A 22,195-nucleotide genomic window follows, 5' to 3' on the forward strand; every position below is an offset into this window, starting at 1 on the left:
GTTTAAAGCATCCTTGGTCAGTAAAAGGAATTATTAAAAAAAAAAAAAAAATGTTATTGCTTCCATATTAAAGGAAACACTAGGTATTAATAATCGTATGGCTTAATATAAACGTAAATTATGTCCTTACTGAAATATTTAGCAGAAAACTCTTGAAAGATTTATGTTATTTAAAGGGATAGTTCACCCAAAAATGAAATTTTGATATTTATCTGCTTACCCCCAGGGCATCCAAGATGTAGGTGACTTTGTTTCTTCAGTAGAACACAAACAAAGATTTTTTAAGCCGTTGCAGTCTGTCAGACATATAATGGCAGTCAATGGGCTCCACGGCTTTGAGAGTCAAAAAAACATACACAGACAAAACCAAATTAAACTCTGTGGCTCGTGTCAATACATTGAGGTCTTAACACACAAAACAATCGGACTGTGCAAGAATCTGAACAGTATTTATATCATTTTTTACTTCTAATCCACCGCAATGTCCAACTGCCCTGAGCGCGTTCACAACAGCCAGCATGTGACGCATCAATGTGCTCTAGTATATTAGACACGTGAGGAAGCGATTTGTGACCCTGGACCACAAAACCAGTCATAAGGATGTATACATCATATGAAAGCTCAATAAATAAGCTTTCTATTGATGTATGGTTTGTTAGGATAGGACAATATTTGGCCGAGATACATCTATTTGAAAATCTGAAATCTGAGGGTGCAAAAAAATCAAAATACTGAGAAAATCACCTTTAAAGTTGTCCAAATGAAGTTCTTAACAATGCATATTACTAATCAAAAATTACATTTTGATATATTTACAGTAGGAATTTTACAAAAAATCTTAATAGAACATGATCTTTACTTAATTTCCTGATGAGTTTTGGCATAAAAGAAAAATCAATAATTTTGACCCATACCATGTATTTTTGGCTATTGCTACAAATATACCCCAGCGTTTTGTGGTCCAGGGTAACATATATTAAGAGATTACTTTATTTTAATTAGATCTCTTCAGTTTTGTTTCTTCTAAAATCAAAATTGTAGTTTTTATTTTTTTGTAACAATTTCTTTGCACAGTTGTTCATAGAGTTTTCAATTCACCTATTTGCCTGTTTCCTTTTTTTTTTTTTTTTTTTTTTTTACCTATGGTATCGATTTGGTATCGATACCGAGGTATTAGATCCTAGTATCGTACCGAAGTCAAAATTGTGGTATCGAGCCATCCCTAGTTAAGCCCTGTATCATCATGAGCTGCAGGGTTAAATTTGGGTTTTGTCTGTGTATGGTTTTTTTTTTTTTTTGAGCCTCAAAGCCGTGGATACCATTGACTGCCATTATATGACTGACAGACTACAACGGATTAAAAAGTCTTTGTTTGTGTTCTACTGAACAGTCCCTCCAGAAAAACGCGGCGTTTTTTTGTGATTGTTGCGGGCAAAAATCCTTGATTATGCGGCACGTTTTCTTAAAAAATGCGATTGAATATGCGGGATATTTATGCAATTTTATGCGATGAAATTGCGGGAACTTGCAAAAACTGCGGTTTGGTGAAAAAGAGAGAAAAAATTGATTCCCCCAACACCCTTATTGCCAGATGTAGCACCGTAAGGAGTGAATTTCGTTATTCTGGACTCAATTATAATTATAACATCGACTACTCCACCCTGGGAATCTCTCCCAGGGAAATAATGGTCAAAGACACCCAGGTCTGTTCCCACAAGAATAGAGCAGAGACGTGAATATAGAAAAAAAGATACAATATTTTATTATTACTGGGATAAAAGCTAAACACACAGACACAATTTAGGACACAAGGGGTTAATATGGCTTTCAAATCAAAACAAAAAAATAAACAAATTAGACAAATCAAAAGTAACACATCAGATGGCAAGGAGAAATAACCAACCTACCCTAATTCCACTTCACTACGCACTTCAAACATACACTAATGTACTCATTTCACCACAAACACACGTGTATTCAGATGACACGTGTAAAAATCAGAAGAACAAAATCACTCAGTGAACCCATTAACATGGATCTAGAGTGGTCAGCACTCCTTAGCCCGTCCAACAAAATTAACAAAATCAACATCAAATTGACACAAATCAATAAACACACACACAAAAAAAGAATACAATCAAATAGTCATAAGTCAAAATCAACTAAACACGAAAAACAAAAAAAAAACAAAATCAAATGACCATAAATCAAATCAAATCAAATCAATAAACACAAAAAAAAAAAGAAAAATTGATCAACAAAAATAGAAAAGCAACAAAATAACAGATGCAATCACATTACACCTGGTCCATCAACAATATACACAAAACAAAATTTACTCCATAAGATCACGCAAACTCACAACCCTTAGTACCGATTTCTCACGCTCACACACTCGTACATATACACACTCGCACACGCTTCCAACAATAAACAGACCACACTCAAACCACTCACATCAACTTATAATTTCATCCACACAACAATCTAATGGTACCATACGAACCCCACAAACACAGTCCTCCAGTTGAAACAGTGCGGGGATGGCCAAACGGCCACACGGATTAATATTCGGGTCCACAATCTCCCGATGTCCAGTTCACTTGATGTGGACTGGTCAGACAGGCGAAAATGAAGTGAGGCAAGACAGAACGTCGCGGCAACGCGCGACCACAATAGTACTCGAAAGAACGAAGACAAAGACCCAAACGGAAATGGGATTATGAAATCATGCAAGCCCGCATATTTTGCGCGCGGAAATCTGCAATTTATGCGGCGAAAGTGCGGCGTATTTGAAAAAATGCGTCCCCCGCATAAATATGCGGACTTTGGCTGATTATGCATGGAATCATGCGATCGCATAATCGCGTTTTTCTGGAGGGACTGACTGAAGAAGCAAAGTCACCTACATCTTGGATACCCTGGGGGTAAGCAGATAAACATCAAAATTTCGTTTTTGGGTGAACTATCCCTTTTAAAAAATCCACATCATGTCATGCATATTTTGGACTATTGTTTCGCTGAAGTGAAATGGTTGCTTGGTGAGCTACTGGTGCTACTTGTTGCTATTTTTACCTCAACACAACTCCGAAAATAAAATACTGATACGATGCCACTTTGTGTGGCTTTTGGTTGTAATTTTCAGTTGAAGGGCAACAAGCGATGTAAGTCTTCACCGCTTTCCTAGTGATAAGAAGAGGAGAAAAGAAAGGGAAGATGTCAGTGGTTGAATAAAACTTCCTAAAGACCTGCGTCTTAGTTCTCATCACTTTAGCCCTGATTCCTTTGAGGCTTTTAGTAGACCACAGCAACTGAAAGAGCTTACAAACGGCAGGTAAAGAAACGCTAGATGCCATTCTGGTGGGAACATGCAATGCTTGTCATGACGCAGCAGCCACTGAAGGAGTTTCTCAGCACAGATTTCACATGATATTCTAGTGTGTTTTAGGGATGTTAACCGATGACCGTTTGACCGGTGGTTGACCGTATCAACGTTAACCGGTCAAAGTTGTCGGTAGTCGGTAAAAAAAAAAGTGCCGGTGTGTCTTTTACGCATTCTGAAGGTGCCTGTTTTATCCATTGGTTTTATCATGTTGCAGTCTATTAGGCAACATTCCGCATAAGATGGGCTTAGATTTGGAAATACATTACATCTACATTTCAGTGGTAACCGATAAGGTGATGATGATCATCATCTTTCTTTATTATGGTTAGCACTACCTCAACTAAAGTGGCGTCTCTTCGGAGCTGTCATTTTCTTAAATGAGCCGTGGCAATGTTTCAAATGAGCTTCTAACCTAGACAAATGCCTTTATTTTCAAAGCGATCACCTTGTACCCAAACCATTTGAAACTAAGGAGTAGGGCTGGGCGATTTTGCCTAAAAAAAAAATCTTCGATTTTTAAAGAGAAATTCGAGTTTCGATTCGATTTTTCGATTTTTTTTTCCAATGCACTTAAAAAATACTGCAGACATCAGATATAGTGTCAAAAGTGCAACTTTATTGCTATGATTGTCCTCAAGAGTTAAAATGCATAGAATCCCAAAACAAAAAGTAAATGAGGCTCTGTCATTCAACAATTTCAAGCTTTAACCCAGGTTTAAGCAAAAGTGCAACAACTTCACAGTAGCTTAAATTTTATGTTCAAGAAATCAGATAATTACAAATTTTGTAACATAACATTACAATTAAAAAAAATAAACTCTTCTCAGTATAGTGTGAATATACGTACCTCACATCTAATACTTTCAGCATATGTGATTAAAGCCTCGCTTTTCGACAGAATCAATTGGCAGCATGTCTGTGGCAATATAAAACGTGATCGCCTCTGTAATCGCTTTCCATCGCGCTCCGTTCTTATAATAAGGCACACAGTTTGTAAAACTCTCAGGAGGTGTAGTTTGCCTTTTAGCAGGTGTGCTAGAGCAGGGGTTCTTAACCTTTTTTACTCCGGGGCCTCCCTCCTTTTCTGGCCAATTTTGCAAGGCCCCCCCATGCCTGACATGTCATCTTATACTGTACTTCCACAGTAAAGAAAAAATAATTCATTTTTAAAACTTTATTAACCAAAACATTTGTTTTGCCTTAATTATTCTTCTACTGCATGTTATAAAAAAACTCAAAATTCAAATAAAATTTTAATTAAAACTTCAAATATACCTTATCTTTAAAGAAAACCTCTGCTCAATTCTAACTTTTAAAATGATTTTACTTCAGACATTCTTTACAACTTAAGAGTACTTTTTCTTAAATAAGTGGACCTGCTCTACAACAGGGAGATAACAAAAGACCACTAAACCTATCCCTTTGAACTTGACTGACTGAATAGCTACTGTTTGTATCTATTAAAGAAATAATACACGAATTCAAACTACAGCAAATACATTCTAAATCTGTTGAAACATCGATGTGAAGGTTCGACCAAGACGGGATCAGTGAACTCTGTCAGTGCGCGCCTGATGCTCGTAAACACCGAGTCTTACTCCTCTTCTATGGGTGAGCATCCATTATAAAACACTCACATTGATTTGGACAACTAGGCAAATGTTTGTAATTTCACGCAAAAATACGATACAACGATAGGGATCATTCAGAGCCCCGAGAGCGCGCATAGTTTGTGAATAAATAGCGGACTTATGCGTGTCTCATGCACGACTCTGATTTACACGAGACATTAGGCACGCGCAAGTTCGTTATTATGACACTAATCGTTTTTACCTTTTACCTTTACGACGGTTTGCTTCATGCATGCAGCCGAGAGATGTAACATTAGTTTGCGTACAGCATTTGGAAGTTTTGAGCCGCCATTCAGTCTGTATTTAACAGTGCGATGAGGCTTGTTGCGCCGAGTCTGAAGCAATCAATTACAGAACACGAGAGAGGCTGTGCTTTTATTATTGTCATTTAGCGCATTAATAATGAAATTAAACAATTATAGGATAGTATTTACATTAATTTTAAGATATCTCGAGACCCCCCGGTTGTGAACCGCTGTGCTAGAGGAGCCGTTTTCGCTACGGAGCCGGCTGCACTTCTCCCATTCTTCGGGATAATTATTCCTCAGGTGCTGGAAAAGATTTGTTGTACTGCTGCTTCCAGTAGCAACAGCCTTGAAACATATTTTGCAGTAAGGCTTCGTCTGTGTTTTGTCTGCTGCATCAAAACCAAACCAGTTCCAAATTACGGAATTACCTGTGCATTTCTTTGGAAGTAGTTCTCTTCTACATGCTGCCATGTTGATTTGACTGTGTTACGCGGGGCGGGGGCTGGCTCATATCGCGCTACGGTAGCGCACAAGGACGAAACGCGGAAAAGTCCGAAAAAACTATTGTGGCAAAAAACTCGAGTTTGCAAAATAAAAATCGTTTTAAACTACAAAATCGATAAATCGATTAAATCGATTTTTTGCCCAGCCCTACTAAGGAGCCATTTGTCCTACGATTACATACAACAAGCTCTTCGGCGCCGCGTTTGCGGGACTCATGTTTCGCGCTGTAGGGGATTTTAAAAAAGTGACGTGAGTGGCTTGCGCCAAGGGTTTCTTATTTAAAGCAGTGGAGGACCCTGCACGTCCAAAAATGACGCTGAAGGGGTACCCTGTGCGTCAAAATGCGACGCCAAAGGGTCCTGACCAAACGTCAATATGTGACAACTTGGGGTGATACTGTGTTGGAGTGGCAGTGTGTGTGTGTGTGTGTGTGTGTGTGTGTGTGTGTGTGTGTGTGTGTGCGGGAGGCAGAGCGACAGAGAGATGCGACAGAGTTGCGAAATTGCAGGCGCGGCTCGAAATGGCTGTTATTTCAAATAGCGTACCGTATTTTAAACTAATCAGTTAACCGGTTTCAACCGGCTAATGAGGCTCGGTGGTCGGTCAAGGAATTTTTTAGTTTTCGCCATCCCTAGTGTGTTTAGACTCCTTGAGGGGAAAAACGATGGTACGGCATTTGGTTTAAGCCTACGATTATACTTTTTGTACGCAAAAAACTAAAGTAAAGACTTGATTCAACAATTTCTTCTCTTCCGTGTTAGTTTCAATATGCGTTCACGAGAATACCACGAAATGTGCTTTTAAGATTTATTTTCACTTTAATGCAAAAAACAAAACAAAAACGCATCTTTGTTCTCTCCACTTCAGCCCTGATGCCTTTGAGGCTTTTAGTAGACCATGGCTACTGAAAGAGCTTATAAATGGCAGAGACAAGATATGCTAGATGCCATCCTGGCAGGATGTAAACATGCGACGCTTGTCATGATGCTGCAGCCACGGAAAGTGTTTCTTGGCATAGATTTCACTTAATATTCGGCTGTGTTTAGACTTCTTGTGGTGGAAAAAAACTATGGTACAGCATTTGGTTTTGGTCTACACTATATCTATTGCCACAAGTAAGCTCTTACAATAGCTGTGGTCATCATATGGGTTTTCTACATAATTCAGTAAGAGCATATATAACATAATTTGCATTATATTAAGCAATACAATACAAGTCTTAATACCCAGGGTTCCCTTTTAACAAAAGTTCATGGGCATCTGTTTCGCATTGCTTGATGTGTCCTCGACCACGCTGTTGCTAATTTATACGTTTCAGAATTATCTCTGACACTTTTATTCACCACTAAATTCGACACTTCCGTTAACGTCCCGTTTCGCTGTGCACCAGAACATCTGTTCTTAACGCGGCACAGAGATCGGCTGAAACCCTCCCACTGTGGCTTATCCTCACAAACACGGGCCCCCTGGCTGAGCCAGTCACTGGAAGCTGAGGTACAAATGCATTCTGACAGAGCTCCTCCTCCCTCGGTGCTCTGCAGAGGTCAGCACTTCAGTTCACGCTCTGAAAGACACCGCCGTTCAAGTGTGTCACTGTACTGGACAGGATAAACGCATTAATGCGTGCTTGCAAAGGATGAAAGCTGCATTTATTGCGTGTAAGGGGGCAGACACTGGTTGGGACAGATTAGCATTAGCCGTGTGTGGTAGAGAGGCGGGCCACAGAAGGGAATATGTTCCTCTGACCTGTTTGACTGTTTGAGAGTTAATGATTATAGCAGGTTGAGTGTGGCCAATGCAGGAAAAAGGTGGCGAAGACATTAATTTGAGGACATTTAGGTTTACAAACAAACAGTGGACAACATTACAGGGAGCCATCGTATGTTCTGTTGATTTTTGTCCAAGTCTTTTGTTTTTGTCTTAAAAAACATGAAAAGAACCCCTCTGAAAATGTCTGGCATTGCTCCAGCTGACAGTGAATGATTGTCTTTGGCCATGTTTGTCCAAGTCATAAACCAAAAGCAAATCTGTTAGTTTTGTCCTTGAAAAATGCCCTTTCTCTTCTGTAAAAACTCAACCCTCTCTGGCTGATTTTGACTGTGGAAGGAGCGTTTACCCTCATATTGGGACGAACGTCCCCTTGAGAACCACTCTAGTGACATTGTGTTCCCATTGTGATTGTCTGAGTGAGTGTTACATGGTGTGGGTCATATTTTTATCCAAAATCTTATTTTTATGTGCAAAAAAACAAAAATAATGACTTTATTCAACAATTTCTTCTCTCCAATGTCAGTCTTCAATGTGCATATATGAGAGTACCACGCATACCTTTAAGATTTAATATTTTCACTGTAATGCAAAAAAGTTGCTGTATTTTTTATTAAATTGAGCATGCATTTTTTTAATACTTTGCATTTATTATTATTACATACAATATGACCCACACTACTCTCATGCTGTTGTGATGTGAATTGCTGTTGACTACACTGACACTCTCGGTGGTTTGGGCAGTAGGTAGTAAATGTCCCCCTGTTGAAGTGCAGAATGAAGTTAATGGCTTAACCCTCTTATCTCAGCTAAGGTGCTCTCCGTGACTCAGCTGATAATGTGGTTGGGTTGTTTTTAATGGGCTTGGGTGTGAGCGGCATCACTGTAATGGACTTTGAGGATCTGTGTCCGCTGTAGGTTATCGTTTCTCTTGCAACCTCTGGGATGATTATGTTATTGGATAAGAAAGATGGGTTTGTGATTACTGGCAAAAAACAATACCAAAACATCAGTTGTCGATACCAATAACAGTGTCAAAATTCTTGATGCAAATTAGCTACCACCGGAAAAACGGATATGCAAATGAACACTTTTTTTTATGTGTTAATTTTGGTTATTAGTTAACATTTATATTTGACACAACTAACTGTGTTTGCTAGTTTCAAATAGTTGTACATTTTGATGGAATTACAGTTGACATTTAACAACAATTTGGTACCAAAATACCTTGTATTTCCTTGTATTCTTTGCACACTCATATTGGGTATCTGATGTGCTCAGTAACCCTAACACGCACACAAACACATGATTACTGCAACACAGATGTGGAATGCTGGGGGTTTGGAATTGCAGTCTCCATTGAGCTGTTCTGCAGCGCTGCCCTGTATCCTGGAGTCTGTCACACATGAGTCATACTGCAATATATCATAGAGAGAGAGAGAGAGAGAGAGAGAGAGAGAAGAGGAGGGAGGGGAACAATATTTCTGCAACACTTAAAAAGAGAAAGGAAGCAGCAAGTCAGTATTGAATATTGATTCTTTTCTTGCTGCTGCAAGGATGCATTACGCAGAAAAACAATGCATGTAAATCATGGCACATTATTTTTCCTTTGCTCTGAGTCATTTCATTCTGTATACTGTATCACTTGCAATGTCACACACACTTATACAGAAAACCAAAGGTTTATCTTATCTCTTCAATAAAGACTCTTCAGTCTTGTGGTATTAGAAAGGCCTTGCTTTCTGATGCTGTTCTGAATGTTACTAGACGGCATTATTAGATTAGGTGCATTAGGTCAGTGTTCGAATGACAGCTGGGTTTTCTCCATGCTCTTGACAGTCCTGTTTGTTTCCTCTGATTGGTACAGAGTGCCCACTTGGAGTTGATAGATGCCTTAATGGCAGTGGGTGCTATGGAGACGGTGAGCACAGTCTTGGCGAGTGTCGGATCAGAGCTGCTTGGTACAGATGCAACCTGGGAGAGAGCCCTGCTTTACTGGGTGAACACGGTGAGTCTTGTAAATAACTTAAGCAACACAGTTTCTTGGAACTCAAACAAGTCTTATAAACTGTCATAACCCATAAATCAAACTAGAACTTTAATTTACAATGTTTAAAAGAGTAGTAAAAACCTGTAATAATTCACTACATTGTTTACTCACTGTCATGTTGTTCCAAACCTGTATAATCTGCAATTTCAAATATTTTTATGGTGGGAAACACTATCTATGAATAGTGACTTAAAATATCAGTCTGTTTCTCACAAAGCTAACACATTGCTTTAGAAAACTTAGAACATAGTCATATGGGCTACTTTTATAATCCCTTTTTGGAGCTTGAGGGCTCTTTCCTAATTCACTTTAATTGAATGAGAAAGTACTTTCGAATATTCTGTGTGTTCTATTGAGGAAAGAAAGTCAAACAAGCTTGGAACAACATGAAGATGACTGCATAATTATCATTCTTGGGTGAACTATACCTTACACTTCCCTTTTTACATGTACTAACTAACCTCTACTATACAATATCACTGGCCTTAAAATAGAACCATGTAGATAGAACTCTGTAGAACAACCTCTAATATACATTTACTGGTCCTGAAATAGAGGCCTGTTGAATATCCACTAATATACAATTTTACTGGCCCCAAAATAGAACCCTGTGGAACATCAGTTAATATACAATAGTACTGGCCCTAAAACAGAACCCTGTGGAACAACCTCTAGAATACAATATTACTGGCCCTAAAATAGAACCCTGTGGAACAACCTCTAGTATGCAATATTACTGGCCCTAAAATAGAACCCTGTGGAACACCTTCACAAAAGACACTATGGGTGTGGTCTTAAACTAAAAAGTCACGTAGACTACTTTGATTTTTACTTTTGATGTCATTGTCATAAGGTGTTTTGTGTTTTTCCTTTTGTTTAGCTGAATCAAAAACTGAAGGAACAAACAGAAGGTACACAAAATGACGCGTCTCAGCCTAGTACTGAACCACAGCCTGTTCAACCTTCGGTAAGAAACACTCATAAACAAACAAACATGCATACAGACTTGCTCACGAAAAGCTCAAAGGGCACATGTGTACGATAACTTGACCCCTACAATTCTACTCAAACAGTCACTCATTTCCTTAGCAGCGTTATCTTTTTCCTCAAGGTCTACTTTGCTGTCTAAATACCTATCCTGTCCTCTTCCTCCTCCTCACTTCCCCTTCTACCTATTTCTCCTTTCATTTTCCTTCACTTTTCTGACAGTGTCCTACCCGCTGGTACTGGAAACTTGTTCCTGTAAGTCTTTCTCTTGTCTTCCATTCCACCCTCTTTCCTCCATTTTCCTGTCCTGAACCCATATAAAGCTGTCCCTTTTCGCCCCCTGCTGGCAGCACAGGTTAGATAGGTGACATTTGATTCCTTTGACCTGTTTGAGTAATTAATCTAAATCATGTCTCAATTTTAGGGTCCCCAACCTCATAAGATGGACATACTATGACTTATGCATGTATTACATGACAATGACTTGCAATATAAAGTACCTACAGAATAATGTGGAGTTCACAGTAATGGTAAATAAAAGTTAAGATGCAACTTTTTGTTTATAGCCTGTGTATCTTATCATGGCACTTATGTATCCTCAACATTGCACTGCTGTTTTTGAGAAATGTTGAAGTTTAGATGTAGTTTCATTGCATCAAGTCCTTGGCACTTTAGATTCTGAATTTAAAAGTTACATGGATCTTTTGAGGGACATGATTTAGATTTAGATATATCCTCTGGGTGAACCAAATTTGGAGTCAAAGACAGTATCGTTTAGTATCAGTTTTTTCTGAGAATACTTCTTGGGTTAAAGGGGTAATGTCAGTTTTCTCAACATCCTGCATCGATATTTGCATTACAAAAACAAGCCAAAAATAAACATGGCATGTAAATTAAACCATAGTCTATGGTGGTGAAGTAAATATAGTGTGTCTGTGTTATTAGTGCACTTATCTGCTAGTGCATGTTGTGTGTATCAAATGGAAAAGGTCTCTATTGATGTATCAGGTGTTGGCTGTTCACACAGCTGCCTCTGTTCATTGCTCTGACCTGTTGAAGACTAAGTCTCTTGAGTGTTTGCTGTCCCACTTCCCGTTAACAATATCCTTGCTGTTCCTCGACTTATGTCTCACTCGCTTTTACTGCATTTTGTCTTCATGCATTGCTTGCATGGATTCTTTTGTTTTTGTGGCTGTTTTGTGACATTTATTGCTGTCTCTGGTTGTCTGTTATATGCATTTTTCATTTAGTGTTTGTATTTTGATATGGATATAATTCCATCTCTGTTTTTGCAGTTGCACAAAATCGATAACAAATTTGTGATGGTGTCTTGTCACTGTTTAACAAATGCACTGTCAATGAAAAATTAACCTTTTCACAATAACAATATTGAGTAACGAGCAATATAGCACTTCATTCAATTCTGCAGTTCAACCAAGTATTTTTCTTGTTCAGATCCGGTACAGGAAGGACAGGATGCAGTCTAAGCTCAAACCCTTTTTTCCTGTGGTGAATGAAGTGAAGGATCTCTCAAACGGATGTGCTATTGCTGCTGTTATTCACCATTACTGTCCCGGTCTACTGAGATTAGAGGGTACGGTCACATCTCAAATTTGAAATGTGTCATTTTGTGGATAAGTAAGAAATTGATTTAATTTTTTTTTGTCCAATTAGATGTATGTATGAAGGACTCAATGTCTGTGGCTGACAGCCTGTACAACCTACAGCTGATTCGAGAGTTCTGTGACAGCTGTTTGAAGAGCTGCTGCCATCTAGTGTTGGAGGATTTGCTCTACAGCCCAGCAGAATTAAAGGTACACAGAAACATAAATTAAAATATGAAGAGTAAAGGGAGTCTGTATAGTGTAGTACAGTTAGTAAAACAAGAACATGTTATGTACTAGGTTGGTTATGTGAAACTATGCTTTTAACACATTTTAGTTTACACATAAAATGTACTCATTCAAATTTCAAGATCCAAGATGTTTGCTTTTCTTTCTTCAGTCAAAAAGACTTTAAGGTTTTTGAGGAAAACATTCCAGGACTTCAATGGTTGAAGTTCCAAATTGCCATTTTAATGCAGCTTCAAAGGGCTCGACATGATCCCAGCTGAGAAATAAGGGTCTTATCTAGCAAAACAATTGGTTATTTTCTAAAAAAAATATAAAATTTCTATATATTTTTTAAACAAAAATGCTAGTCATGCACTAGCTCTGCAATGCGCATTTACGACTTCATACATTACGTAATCATGTTGGAAAGGTCACGCATTGCTCTTCATCTGTGTACTCCAGTTCAGAAAGATAGGGCAAAAAACTTCGTAATTTTCTCCTCCAACTTCAACATCGTTGGATTGTTTTACCTATTTTTGTAAAGGCCGTTTATGACTTTCTTTGCACGTTGGCATTTTAAAGCTGCAATTTGTACCTTCAACTCATTGATCCCCATTGAAGTCCACTATATAGAGAAAAATCCTGATGATTATAATGGGCTAGGATCATTGAAATATCTTGCAAATAAATATTTTAATTGTGCACTGTCTATAGAAATAATCAACCATTATGATTTTTGTAATAATTATCCAGTACTATTGAACATACTGTGGTATTTTATATGTAGTGTATTTTTCTCTCTTTTTAGACAAACATACTGAGCTTTCTGGCAGACCTCTTGTATTGGTTTGAGGTCTCAAAGCCAGAGTTTGTTCAGCCCCTGCAGGACTCTGATCTGACTGGTAAGTGTATGTCTCGATAAATGAATGCTTCATTTTCCTGTAGATTTATTAATTTGTATGTTCTTTTTTAGATTTCTTAAGTGATAATCTGTTAAAAAGGGATGTGTAAGATAAAGTACTGTTTTATTCTTGTAGACACATCTGGAAGGACCAATAATGGGAACAGTGGGTCCAGCAACAGGTAGAATAGAATACATTTTAGCATTTGGTTGTCTAAAAGTCATATATGTGACTCTGGACCACACAACCAGTCTTAAGTAGCGCAGGTATATTTGTAGCAATAGCCAAAAATACATTGTATGGTTCAAAATTTATCAATTTTTCTTTTATGCCAAAAATCATTATGATGTTAAGTAAAGATCATGTATAAATTTCCTACATAAATACATCAAAAATATTTTTTGATTTGTAATATGCATCGCTAAGAACTTCATTTGGACCATTTTAATATAATTTTCTCAATATTTTGATTATTTTGCACCCTCAGATTCTAGCTTTTCAAATAGTTGTATCTCTGCCAAATATTGTCCTACCCTAACAAACCATACATCAATAGAAAGCTTATTTATTCCGAAATCATTTTTAAAAAAATTGACCCTTTATTACTGGTTTCGCGGTCCAGGGTCACATATATAATTTGAATTAATAAACTATTACAGAGTGCACAAATGGTAAATGATCACCTTAATGAACCTTTATAAAATCAAGGCCGAAGCTTAACATGATTTACTTGTCTTTTATGTGCCAGTGGTTCTCCATCTATCTTCAAAAAGCCTTTTCTGCCCATCTCTTCCCCTGTGACTGTAGCAACAGGTGAGGAAAACATGCTGTCACTCTGTCCTGAGTCATCATTTGCCATTATATGTTTGTTCTGTTATTTGTAATGTATGTGCACACTGTGTTTATTTTTGTTCTCATAAAGGAACAGTCACATGTGTTTGCATGTTGTATGTGTCATCCAGTCATGTGTGTATTTGTGTTGTCTCTATGACCAGGATCTCTGACTCAGTCTACCTCAATGTCTCATGTAGAGGCAGCAGGACGGACGTGGACTAAGAAACCACTTAGGTAAGGTGCCTCGGGGTTCAATTAATTTTTATTTTCTTATTAATACTTTTCTTAGAGTAATTAATATTTTTTCTTGACGGCTCTTCAGCCGTCCCCTGTCCTCTGCTGTGTCGTTTAGTATTCCTTTTGGACTGGACAGTGATGTGGACATTGTGATGGGGAATCCTGTTATAACGCGGTCTGTTAGTTCAGACAATCTTAACCCCACTGGTCAATCCATGACACGTGTCCCCTACACGCCTCCGGAAGACCTCAGCCACTTGCTGAGTAAGGCTCCCGGGCCTAATGGCCCTCAAAGAGCCTCCTGGGCCACTCGAACTCGTCCAATGCTGGCTGAAGAGAATGGCGTTGATGATAGTGAAACAGGAGAGCTACCAACCATTGAAGAGGCACTGCAGATCATCCACAGCGAAGAAAAAATGGAGCCTCGCCTACACCCAGATGGAGCACCTGATGGTTTCTACCTTCATTCACCAGATGATCCAGCAAATGCTAGACTCAATGGCAGTCCAGTGACTCTTAGCTCTTCAGCCCCATCCCGCTCAGGAATGCTCTACCACCGATCCTCAGGAGTCCCACCAGAGCACAGCCGCACCAGACACCCCTCAGAGGGATCCAGAGATGACGACTCCGTATTAAGAGATGGAAGCGTAGATTCAGATGCCTCAGAAGATCTTCCAAAAACTCACTCCACCCCTGCCACACCCGCCTCGGGTCCACGCATGACACGACCGGGTGGTGAAGAGACACCGGATAGCGGTGTTAGGATGACCAATTTTGCTGAACGGAAGAAGAAACTTGTTCCAGAGCAGGTACGACCCAATGAACCCCAGGCCCCACAGATGACTACATGGGCCAAGAAATCAGAAGAGAGTCCCAGTAAGAGTCCTGCTCTCAGCACTGAAATGTCAGAGCTGGGGGCGAGGCTGGAGGAGAAGCGGAAGGCCATTGAAGCTCAGAAGAAGCGTATAGAAGCCATCTTTGCCAAACACAGGCAGCGGCTGGGGAAAAGTGCCTTCCTACAGTTGAAGAAGGAGCAGGAGGATGGGGATGGTGAGGAAGGACGACAAGTAGAAGATGACCTCAGCCGTTTGGCGCTGGAGGAGAAACTGGCAAGCTTGGAGAGGGAGGAGCAGCAGGAGGAGGAACAGTTGAAAAAAGAGGAGAATACAGTGGAAGAAGAGTTTAATATCAAGCCCTCTGTCCAACAGGACAATCCAGGTGGAGTAGGAGTTCCTGGAGGAAAAGGCACGGCCCCACTGGGAGATTACAACAATGCTGTGTCTAAACTAAGTGCTGCTCTCAATTCTCTCCAAAGTGATATGCAGCGTCTCTCAGCGCAGCAGAACCAGTTGATGAAGAAGAAGGCAGCTCCTAACAACCAGGCTTGGGTCATCCCACCCAGCTCCAAACCCTCAACAACTGCACCTTCTCGTTTGTCAAGGGAGTCCACTCGGGACCTGCCCTCTGCCTCCTCTTCTCCCTCCCCATCTCGCAAGAGTACAAGTCAAACCGCACCCCCCAAATCCCCTGCGGCCCACCGTAGGGCACAGTCTGCACCTCCAAAGAGCCCCAAACTGCATCACCACCCTCGACCTGCGGAGCACAAGACGCATGCTTCCACAAGAGTTATAACTCCCCATCAAAATGTGGACAACATTCCTCATTTGCGAAGAGTGTCCCCGTGGCAATACAGGGATCAGAACACATCCTCTTTCAATATCGGTACCTCTAGTCAAAATGAGTCCCGCTCAGCTTCGTCCCTGGCTAGACCAGAGGACAACTTCTCAGACACAGGCTCGAGTGAGGACCATACGATCTTCAGTATGGAACTGGATAGCGGACCTTCACAGGTTCTGCCCCGAAAGGAGCGTCAGGGTGGGAACAGCTCAGGAGCTCCTTCCGAGTGCTCCTTTGAGAGTGACGTTCCTGCAGCAGGTTTCAATGGCAAGCGCAACAGCCTTATCGAGATCTCACTGTCCTCTCTCAAAGCATTAGAGGGTGAAGAAGCTGACCAGAGCCAGGATGTCTTCTCAGATTCAATGAGCGACCAAACGGAGCCAGAAACTAGGGGTGGAGTTGGATTCTTCTTCAAGGTTAGGGGATAATCACTTGCTAAACTTGAAGACATTTTGCATAAAAGGTGTAGCCTTTATTTAACTGTCTGATAATCTCTAGCAGGATGAAGCTCGACCTGAGGATGAGATGGAGAAGAGAAGAGCTGCATTACTTGAGAAGCAACAGAAGAGAGCAGAGGAGATGAAGAGACGAAAACAGGAGCAAGAAAGAGAGAGGGAGGCAAGGTAAGGCTTACCAACAAAGCTTTGGATAGTGACATCTTTGTGTAGTATGAATAATGCCACAAATGTTTAGGCTTTTTGAGAAGATGTCTAATTTTACTGTCTTAGAGGTATGTGGAATAAGTCCGAAAACAGTGCTGAAGTGGTTCCCTTTAAGTCCCCTAAAGGCATAGTTCACCCAAAAATGAAAAGTCATTAATTACTCATCCTTATGTTGTTCCAAACCCATAAGACCTTCATTCATCTCAGGAGCACAAATTTCTAAATGGCATCTAATGTACTCATATTAAACTTAATATAGTGCAATATGGTGGCCTTTATCAATTCTGTCTATAAATGGAACAGCAGATCATCTTCAGTGGATGAGCCTCGGAGAGGAGAGGAGAGACCCAAAACTCCTTCTACCCCTCCGCCTCCTCGCACCCCTCCACCAGAGGGCACTCCTCAACGGCGTGGAGACTTCACTCGCCAAGAGTATGAACGGCGACATCAGCTAAAAATAATGGAGGACCTAGATAAAGTTCTCCGCCAGAAACCCACGACAGTAAGAGGTGTCAAGAAGCAGAGGCCCAAAACGGTGTTCAGAGATGACTCCGACCTCTCCCGCAGCCCTGCCAAAGGGTTCATGGGTAGGTCATTGACCATGCAGAAGCTTATTTCCTTTTCAGTGATAATCATAGTTAGAAAGTCATGTCATATCTCAACTCTTTTGACTCACAGGTTCTAGACTTAATAAAGTTTACTCCCATTCAACAATGAATCTGTCCTCTGTGGCCAATGACAGTGGGACGCTTGCTGTCAGAAAATCCCCAAGGTAAATCTAATCTGTATATGTTTGTCTGATAAAACATCTGCTTCTTATTGTGACCTCATCTCTAAACATTTATTCCTTCCCACAGTCGTTCTCATTCACCATCCAGATTGCTATCGCCAGGCCGACTTGCTGCACAGAATGGTGACTGGGAAAATGCATCTACTATTTCATCCCCAGCCTCCATCCCAGAATACACTGGTAAACTCAAAAAATTAAATGATTTACAGTTTGGTTAATGCTGCTTGCTAAAGCATTTTCTCATTTTTAAGGTTAGGTATTTCAACAACCTTATCAACTTCTGTATTAAATTTGGTGAACAACTTATCGGACACAGTTTGATGATAAATCAAATTGCAAATACTGACTTTTTGATGAGACTAAGTCTCATAGACTTGAATAAACTAAAGCCGTATTATGAGACCACAATATGTGGCCCTGGCCCACAAAACCAGTCTCAAGTAGCACGGGTATATTTGTAGCAATAGCTAAAAATACATTGGATAGATTTTAGAGAGATAATAGATTTTTCTTTTATGCCAAAAGTCATTAGGATATTAAAGGGTTGCTTCATACAAAAATGAAAATTAGCCCATTATTTACTCACCCCCTCCAGGCATCCTAGGTGTACTTCTGTCTTTCAGATGAATCCAATCTGAGTTATATTTAAAAATTATCCTGGCACTTCCAAGATCTATCATGGCAATGGATGGGTGTTTCTCCTCATCAGTCCACAAATCAGTCCAAAAGAAGTCCAATAAAGTGCATCAATCATTAGTAAAAATTGACTCACACAGGGTGAATAAAGGCCTGTAGCATTAAGCTAGCTTGCACAAACTGTTGTAAATGGAAGTCACTCTAGACGGATGACGTAATACGTTGACATTGCGCATACGCCGCTCAGACGTGACGAATTTGAACGCGCCATGGAGAATCCAAGACAAAACAACAGTCAAGAAATAGAAGTATAAAACAAAGATTTGTAAAGAAACTTGTCAGGATTTCGATATGACCCCGAGAGGGGACTGGATTTCCTTTGCTATAGTAAGGAAACGTTCCTTTACACCCTGTAAACAAATGTTGGTTTTCACGAGACTCACAGCCACATGTGCACTGCCGATGTATTAAGTCATCCAACTCCTGTGTACAACTGTTAGCACAAGCTAGATTAAAGTGATTATTACTTTTTAGATATGGATATTTTTCTTACAAAAATGCATCAGTTCACTACAGGAGACCTGCCTATTGCCATGATAGAGCTTGGAAGTGCCAGGATAATTTTTAATATAACTCTGATTGGATTCGTCTGAAAGAAGGAAGTCATATACACCTAGGATGCCTAGAGGATGAGTAAATAATGGGCTAATTTTCATTTTTGGGTGAACTAACGCTTTAGGTAAAGATCTTGTTTCATGAAGATATTTAGTAAATTTCCTACTGAAAATATATCAAAACTTAATTTTTGATTAGTAATATGCATTGCTAAGAACTTCATTTGGACAACTTTAAAGGATTTTAAAAAAAATTTTTCGCACCCTCAGATTCCAGATTTCACAAAATAGACCCTTATGACTCACATTTCAGTTTTAAGATTGCTTACATTAGATCATATTATGAAAACTTACTTACTTTACTTTTTTTTTTTTTAAACAATGTTTTTGCACTTTTGTTTCAGGACCGAAACTCTACAAGGAGCCAAGCTTCAAGTCCAATAAGTTCATTATCAGTAATGCAATCTCTCGCTGTTGCTTGGCAGGCAAGGTCAACGAACCACAGAAAAACAAGATTGTAGAGGTGAGTAACCTATCAGTCATCCTCTTTAGCAGACTCTGGGCTTTCATGACTCACTGCAGATGGCCAACACACATTTGCATGGGGCATTTGAATGCATGATGTAATGGTCTGTTCCACTCATTTGTATTTTGTTCTTGTCTACGAAAGGAAATGGAGAAAAGCTCTGCAAACCATTTCCTCATACTTTTCCGAGACGCCAGCTGTCAATTCCGAGCGGTTTACACCATGAACCCTGAGACGGAGGAGATGGTTCGGCTCACAGGTATCGGGCCACGCGTGATCAATCCCGCTATGGTGGAGTCGATCTACAAGTACAGCTCTGACCGCAAGCAGTTCACGGTCATCCCGTCCAAGACCATGTCCATGAGTGTGGATGCCTTTACCATTCCCAACCACCTCTGGGAGCGCAAGCGCCCGGGAACTCCAAAGAAGCTCGGGACCCCAAAATAAAGCCTGCTGGAAATGCCAACTATGCCTGAGCTGGCCACATCACCCTGGGATTCTGTCCCCACTCCGGCAGAGTAGCGGGGCACAGTGGAGTGCATGCCAGGAGAAAGGGTGGGGTTAACAAAAAACAAGGCCCTTTTACAGAATATCCTATAATAAAGTGCCCTCAGAGGTCCATGGGGTGGTAGACAGTAAGTAAAGGTCAAGTTACAAAGATCTATTCAGAAATCTGCGTTGCCATTTTCTTAGGGTAACTCAAGTCATGTTTCGAAGAAAAGAGCCTGATTGGTTTTCTCAGATTGTACAAAACATAATGTTAAAACTTAAGATGCAACTTCCCAGTCTCATCTTTCAATTAAAATGAATGTCATCCAAAAACAAGAGAAGATCCTCAGAAATGCTACTATCTTCCAGCTCCTTCCCTCTTTTACTTACTGAACTGGATCCGTTGACATGTAAAGGATGCCCCAAATGAAATCGGATCTTTGCTCTTTGATGAATGTAGGGCACAAACCAACACAGGCCTTCTTATCGTCTGCTTCTCGTCATCAGCTTCTCAGTCTTAAGTAGAATTGTATCACAAGAGGGCACAGCCATTCTCCTTTACATCATGTGATGAGAAAAGTCCCATGCTGCTGTCCATTTCGAGTCTGTCTTGCTCTCTAATCAAACCGCCCTGTCCTTTGGCATTTGGCTTTTCTAAAGTCAGTTTGTTTTCTTAATGCTTCGGACCTAATCGTAACTGGATCATTCAAGCTTTTGGACCTCAGGAGAGCATGTTAAGACTCAAATATTTTTCCTTCCCATTTGCTTTAATTAAGAATGAATGAAAAAGAGAAAATATGCCAGAACATGCTGTTGATTTCTATTAATGATACTCGAAAAAATGAAGGAAGTCTTTTTACTTTTAGCTGTAACTGGAAAAATAATGTAAGGAAAACAAATCAAGGCTGATTTAATATACTGTATATTTGAATGCTGTTTATTGCTGATTCTTTCATTTTTGACAATGATTTGTATATTGTGGAGATTTGTAAGCAATGAATAAGCTACCCTGCTGCTGGATGTGCTGGTGTGAATGAGTACGTGAGCGGGACCGGGGACAGAATGTGACAGATGGTGAGAAACAATAAACGCAAACCTGATATCAACTCTCACTTATGTACCCAGAGCTGAGTGAACAAGTCGTTGCAACTTGATATGCGGCAGCACATAGTGATATGCCAATAGTGAACGCCAACAGAAAGTGATATAAAACAAACACTAAAAAAAAAGTAAAGAAAGGCAGATAAGCAGCCCTGGTGTTTGCAGCCTTAAGATGTGTTTCTATTGCTATGATCTATGAGTAGTCTCCAAACTGTCTAACTTGGCCTTATTCGTTGTCTTTTTGTATAAAAGGGGCATTTAGTCTGTTTCTCTTCATCAAAGCACTAAACCAACTGATGATTCAGTCAGGCCACCCTTTCCTGTCTTTGGAGAATCAGATGAAGTACTTCACAGATTTGCCATAAAGATATGTACATATTTTTGTAAAGAGCAAAAAAAAAAAAAAAATCATTTGTAAAATGGTTGAATGATAAGTTTCCGTGTCAAATGAATGGGAGATGTGCATTTGTGTGTAGGTTGCATGTGTTTGTCTGTTGGGTAAAACATGATGGTTTAATGTAACTGGATTCTGTGCAATTTTGTAGGATGTTAGGTCACCTAAGGTGTATTTATTGGGTAAGGATGAGCTAGAGTTCTCTGTTTAGTTTCAGATTTTATTATTTATGTTCTGGCAAATGTGGTGATTCACGCGTTCATTTCAGAAAGCACATTAATGTTTTTTATTTTTATTTTACTGTTTCCATGTTCATGTTGGTAGGTTTTGTTTTCTCCCAAATTGTTTGATTATGGATCAATCCCATGTGACAGGATTAGAAAAATAAAATCATTTTTAAATAATCCCAATTATTTCTCATCATCACTGATTTTACTTAAGTTCTATAAGTTATATACATTGTATCAGCTTTTGTTGCCATTTTATAAGAATGTTCATTTTTTTTTCTTTTGGTTTATTCACATTATTCCCACTTAATTACCCATGTTTTTACTGTAGTAAAAGTGTAGTAATCATGGTTTTCTGGCATATTGATTGAAATACCATGGTTAAACAAAGGCTTACCCCCTTGTCATCCAAGATGTTCATGTCTTTTTTTCAGTCATAAAGAAATTGTTTTTTTTGAGGAGTTTCTCCATATAGAACTTCCAAAAGTCTACAGTTTAAATGCAGCTTCAAAGGGCTCTAAACGATCCCAGCCAAGGTAGAAGGGTCTTATCTAGCGAAACGACCGGTTATTGTCTAAAAAAATTACAATTTATATATTTCTAACCACAAATGCTTGTCTTGTCTAGCTCTGCAATGTGCGTGCATACTCTGGTTCAATACAGTTAGGGTTATGCATTGCAGAGCTAGACAAGACAAGCATT

General features: G+C 39.6%; 1 protein-coding gene across 6 annotated transcripts in view; it reads left to right on the forward strand.

Annotated features, from left to right (window-relative positions):
• The window catches only part of camsap3 (calmodulin regulated spectrin-associated protein family, member 3), a 65,600-nt gene extending 43,924 nt beyond the window's left edge, over nucleotides 1–21,676 (forward strand). Inside the window, exons 3-18 of one of the 6 annotated variants that reach the window (XM_073838041.1) lie at nucleotides 9,403–9,543; nucleotides 10,466–10,552; nucleotides 10,795–10,827; nucleotides 12,028–12,166; nucleotides 12,247–12,386; nucleotides 13,213–13,306; nucleotides 13,442–13,487; nucleotides 14,055–14,119; nucleotides 14,302–14,374; nucleotides 14,463–16,470; nucleotides 16,553–16,677; nucleotides 17,020–17,303; nucleotides 17,395–17,488; nucleotides 17,574–17,686; nucleotides 19,161–19,279; nucleotides 19,427–21,676. In XM_073838041.1, the coding sequence (XP_073694142.1) occupies nucleotides 9,403–9,543; nucleotides 10,466–10,552; nucleotides 10,795–10,827; nucleotides 12,028–12,166; nucleotides 12,247–12,386; nucleotides 13,213–13,306; nucleotides 13,442–13,487; nucleotides 14,055–14,119; nucleotides 14,302–14,374; nucleotides 14,463–16,470; nucleotides 16,553–16,677; nucleotides 17,020–17,303; nucleotides 17,395–17,488; nucleotides 17,574–17,686; nucleotides 19,161–19,279; nucleotides 19,427–19,729 (3,864 nt within the window). In that variant the 3' untranslated portion in view covers nucleotides 19,730–21,676. The remainder of the gene's footprint in view (nucleotides 1–9,402; nucleotides 9,544–10,465; nucleotides 10,553–10,794; nucleotides 10,828–12,027; nucleotides 12,167–12,246; nucleotides 12,387–13,212; nucleotides 13,307–13,441; nucleotides 13,488–14,054; nucleotides 14,120–14,301; nucleotides 14,375–14,462; nucleotides 16,471–16,552; nucleotides 16,678–17,019; nucleotides 17,304–17,394; nucleotides 17,489–17,573; nucleotides 17,687–19,160; nucleotides 19,280–19,426) is intronic. The other 5 variants (XM_073838056.1, XM_073838049.1, XM_073838064.1 and 2 more) reach the window with 5 other exon arrangements.
• The last annotated feature ends 519 nt before the right edge of the window (nucleotides 21,677–22,195 follow it).

This window comes from Garra rufa, chromosome 1, assembly GCF_049309525.1.
Source record: "Garra rufa chromosome 1, GarRuf1.0, whole genome shotgun sequence".
Taxonomy (NCBI): Eukaryota; Metazoa; Chordata; class Actinopteri; order Cypriniformes; family Cyprinidae; genus Garra; species Garra rufa.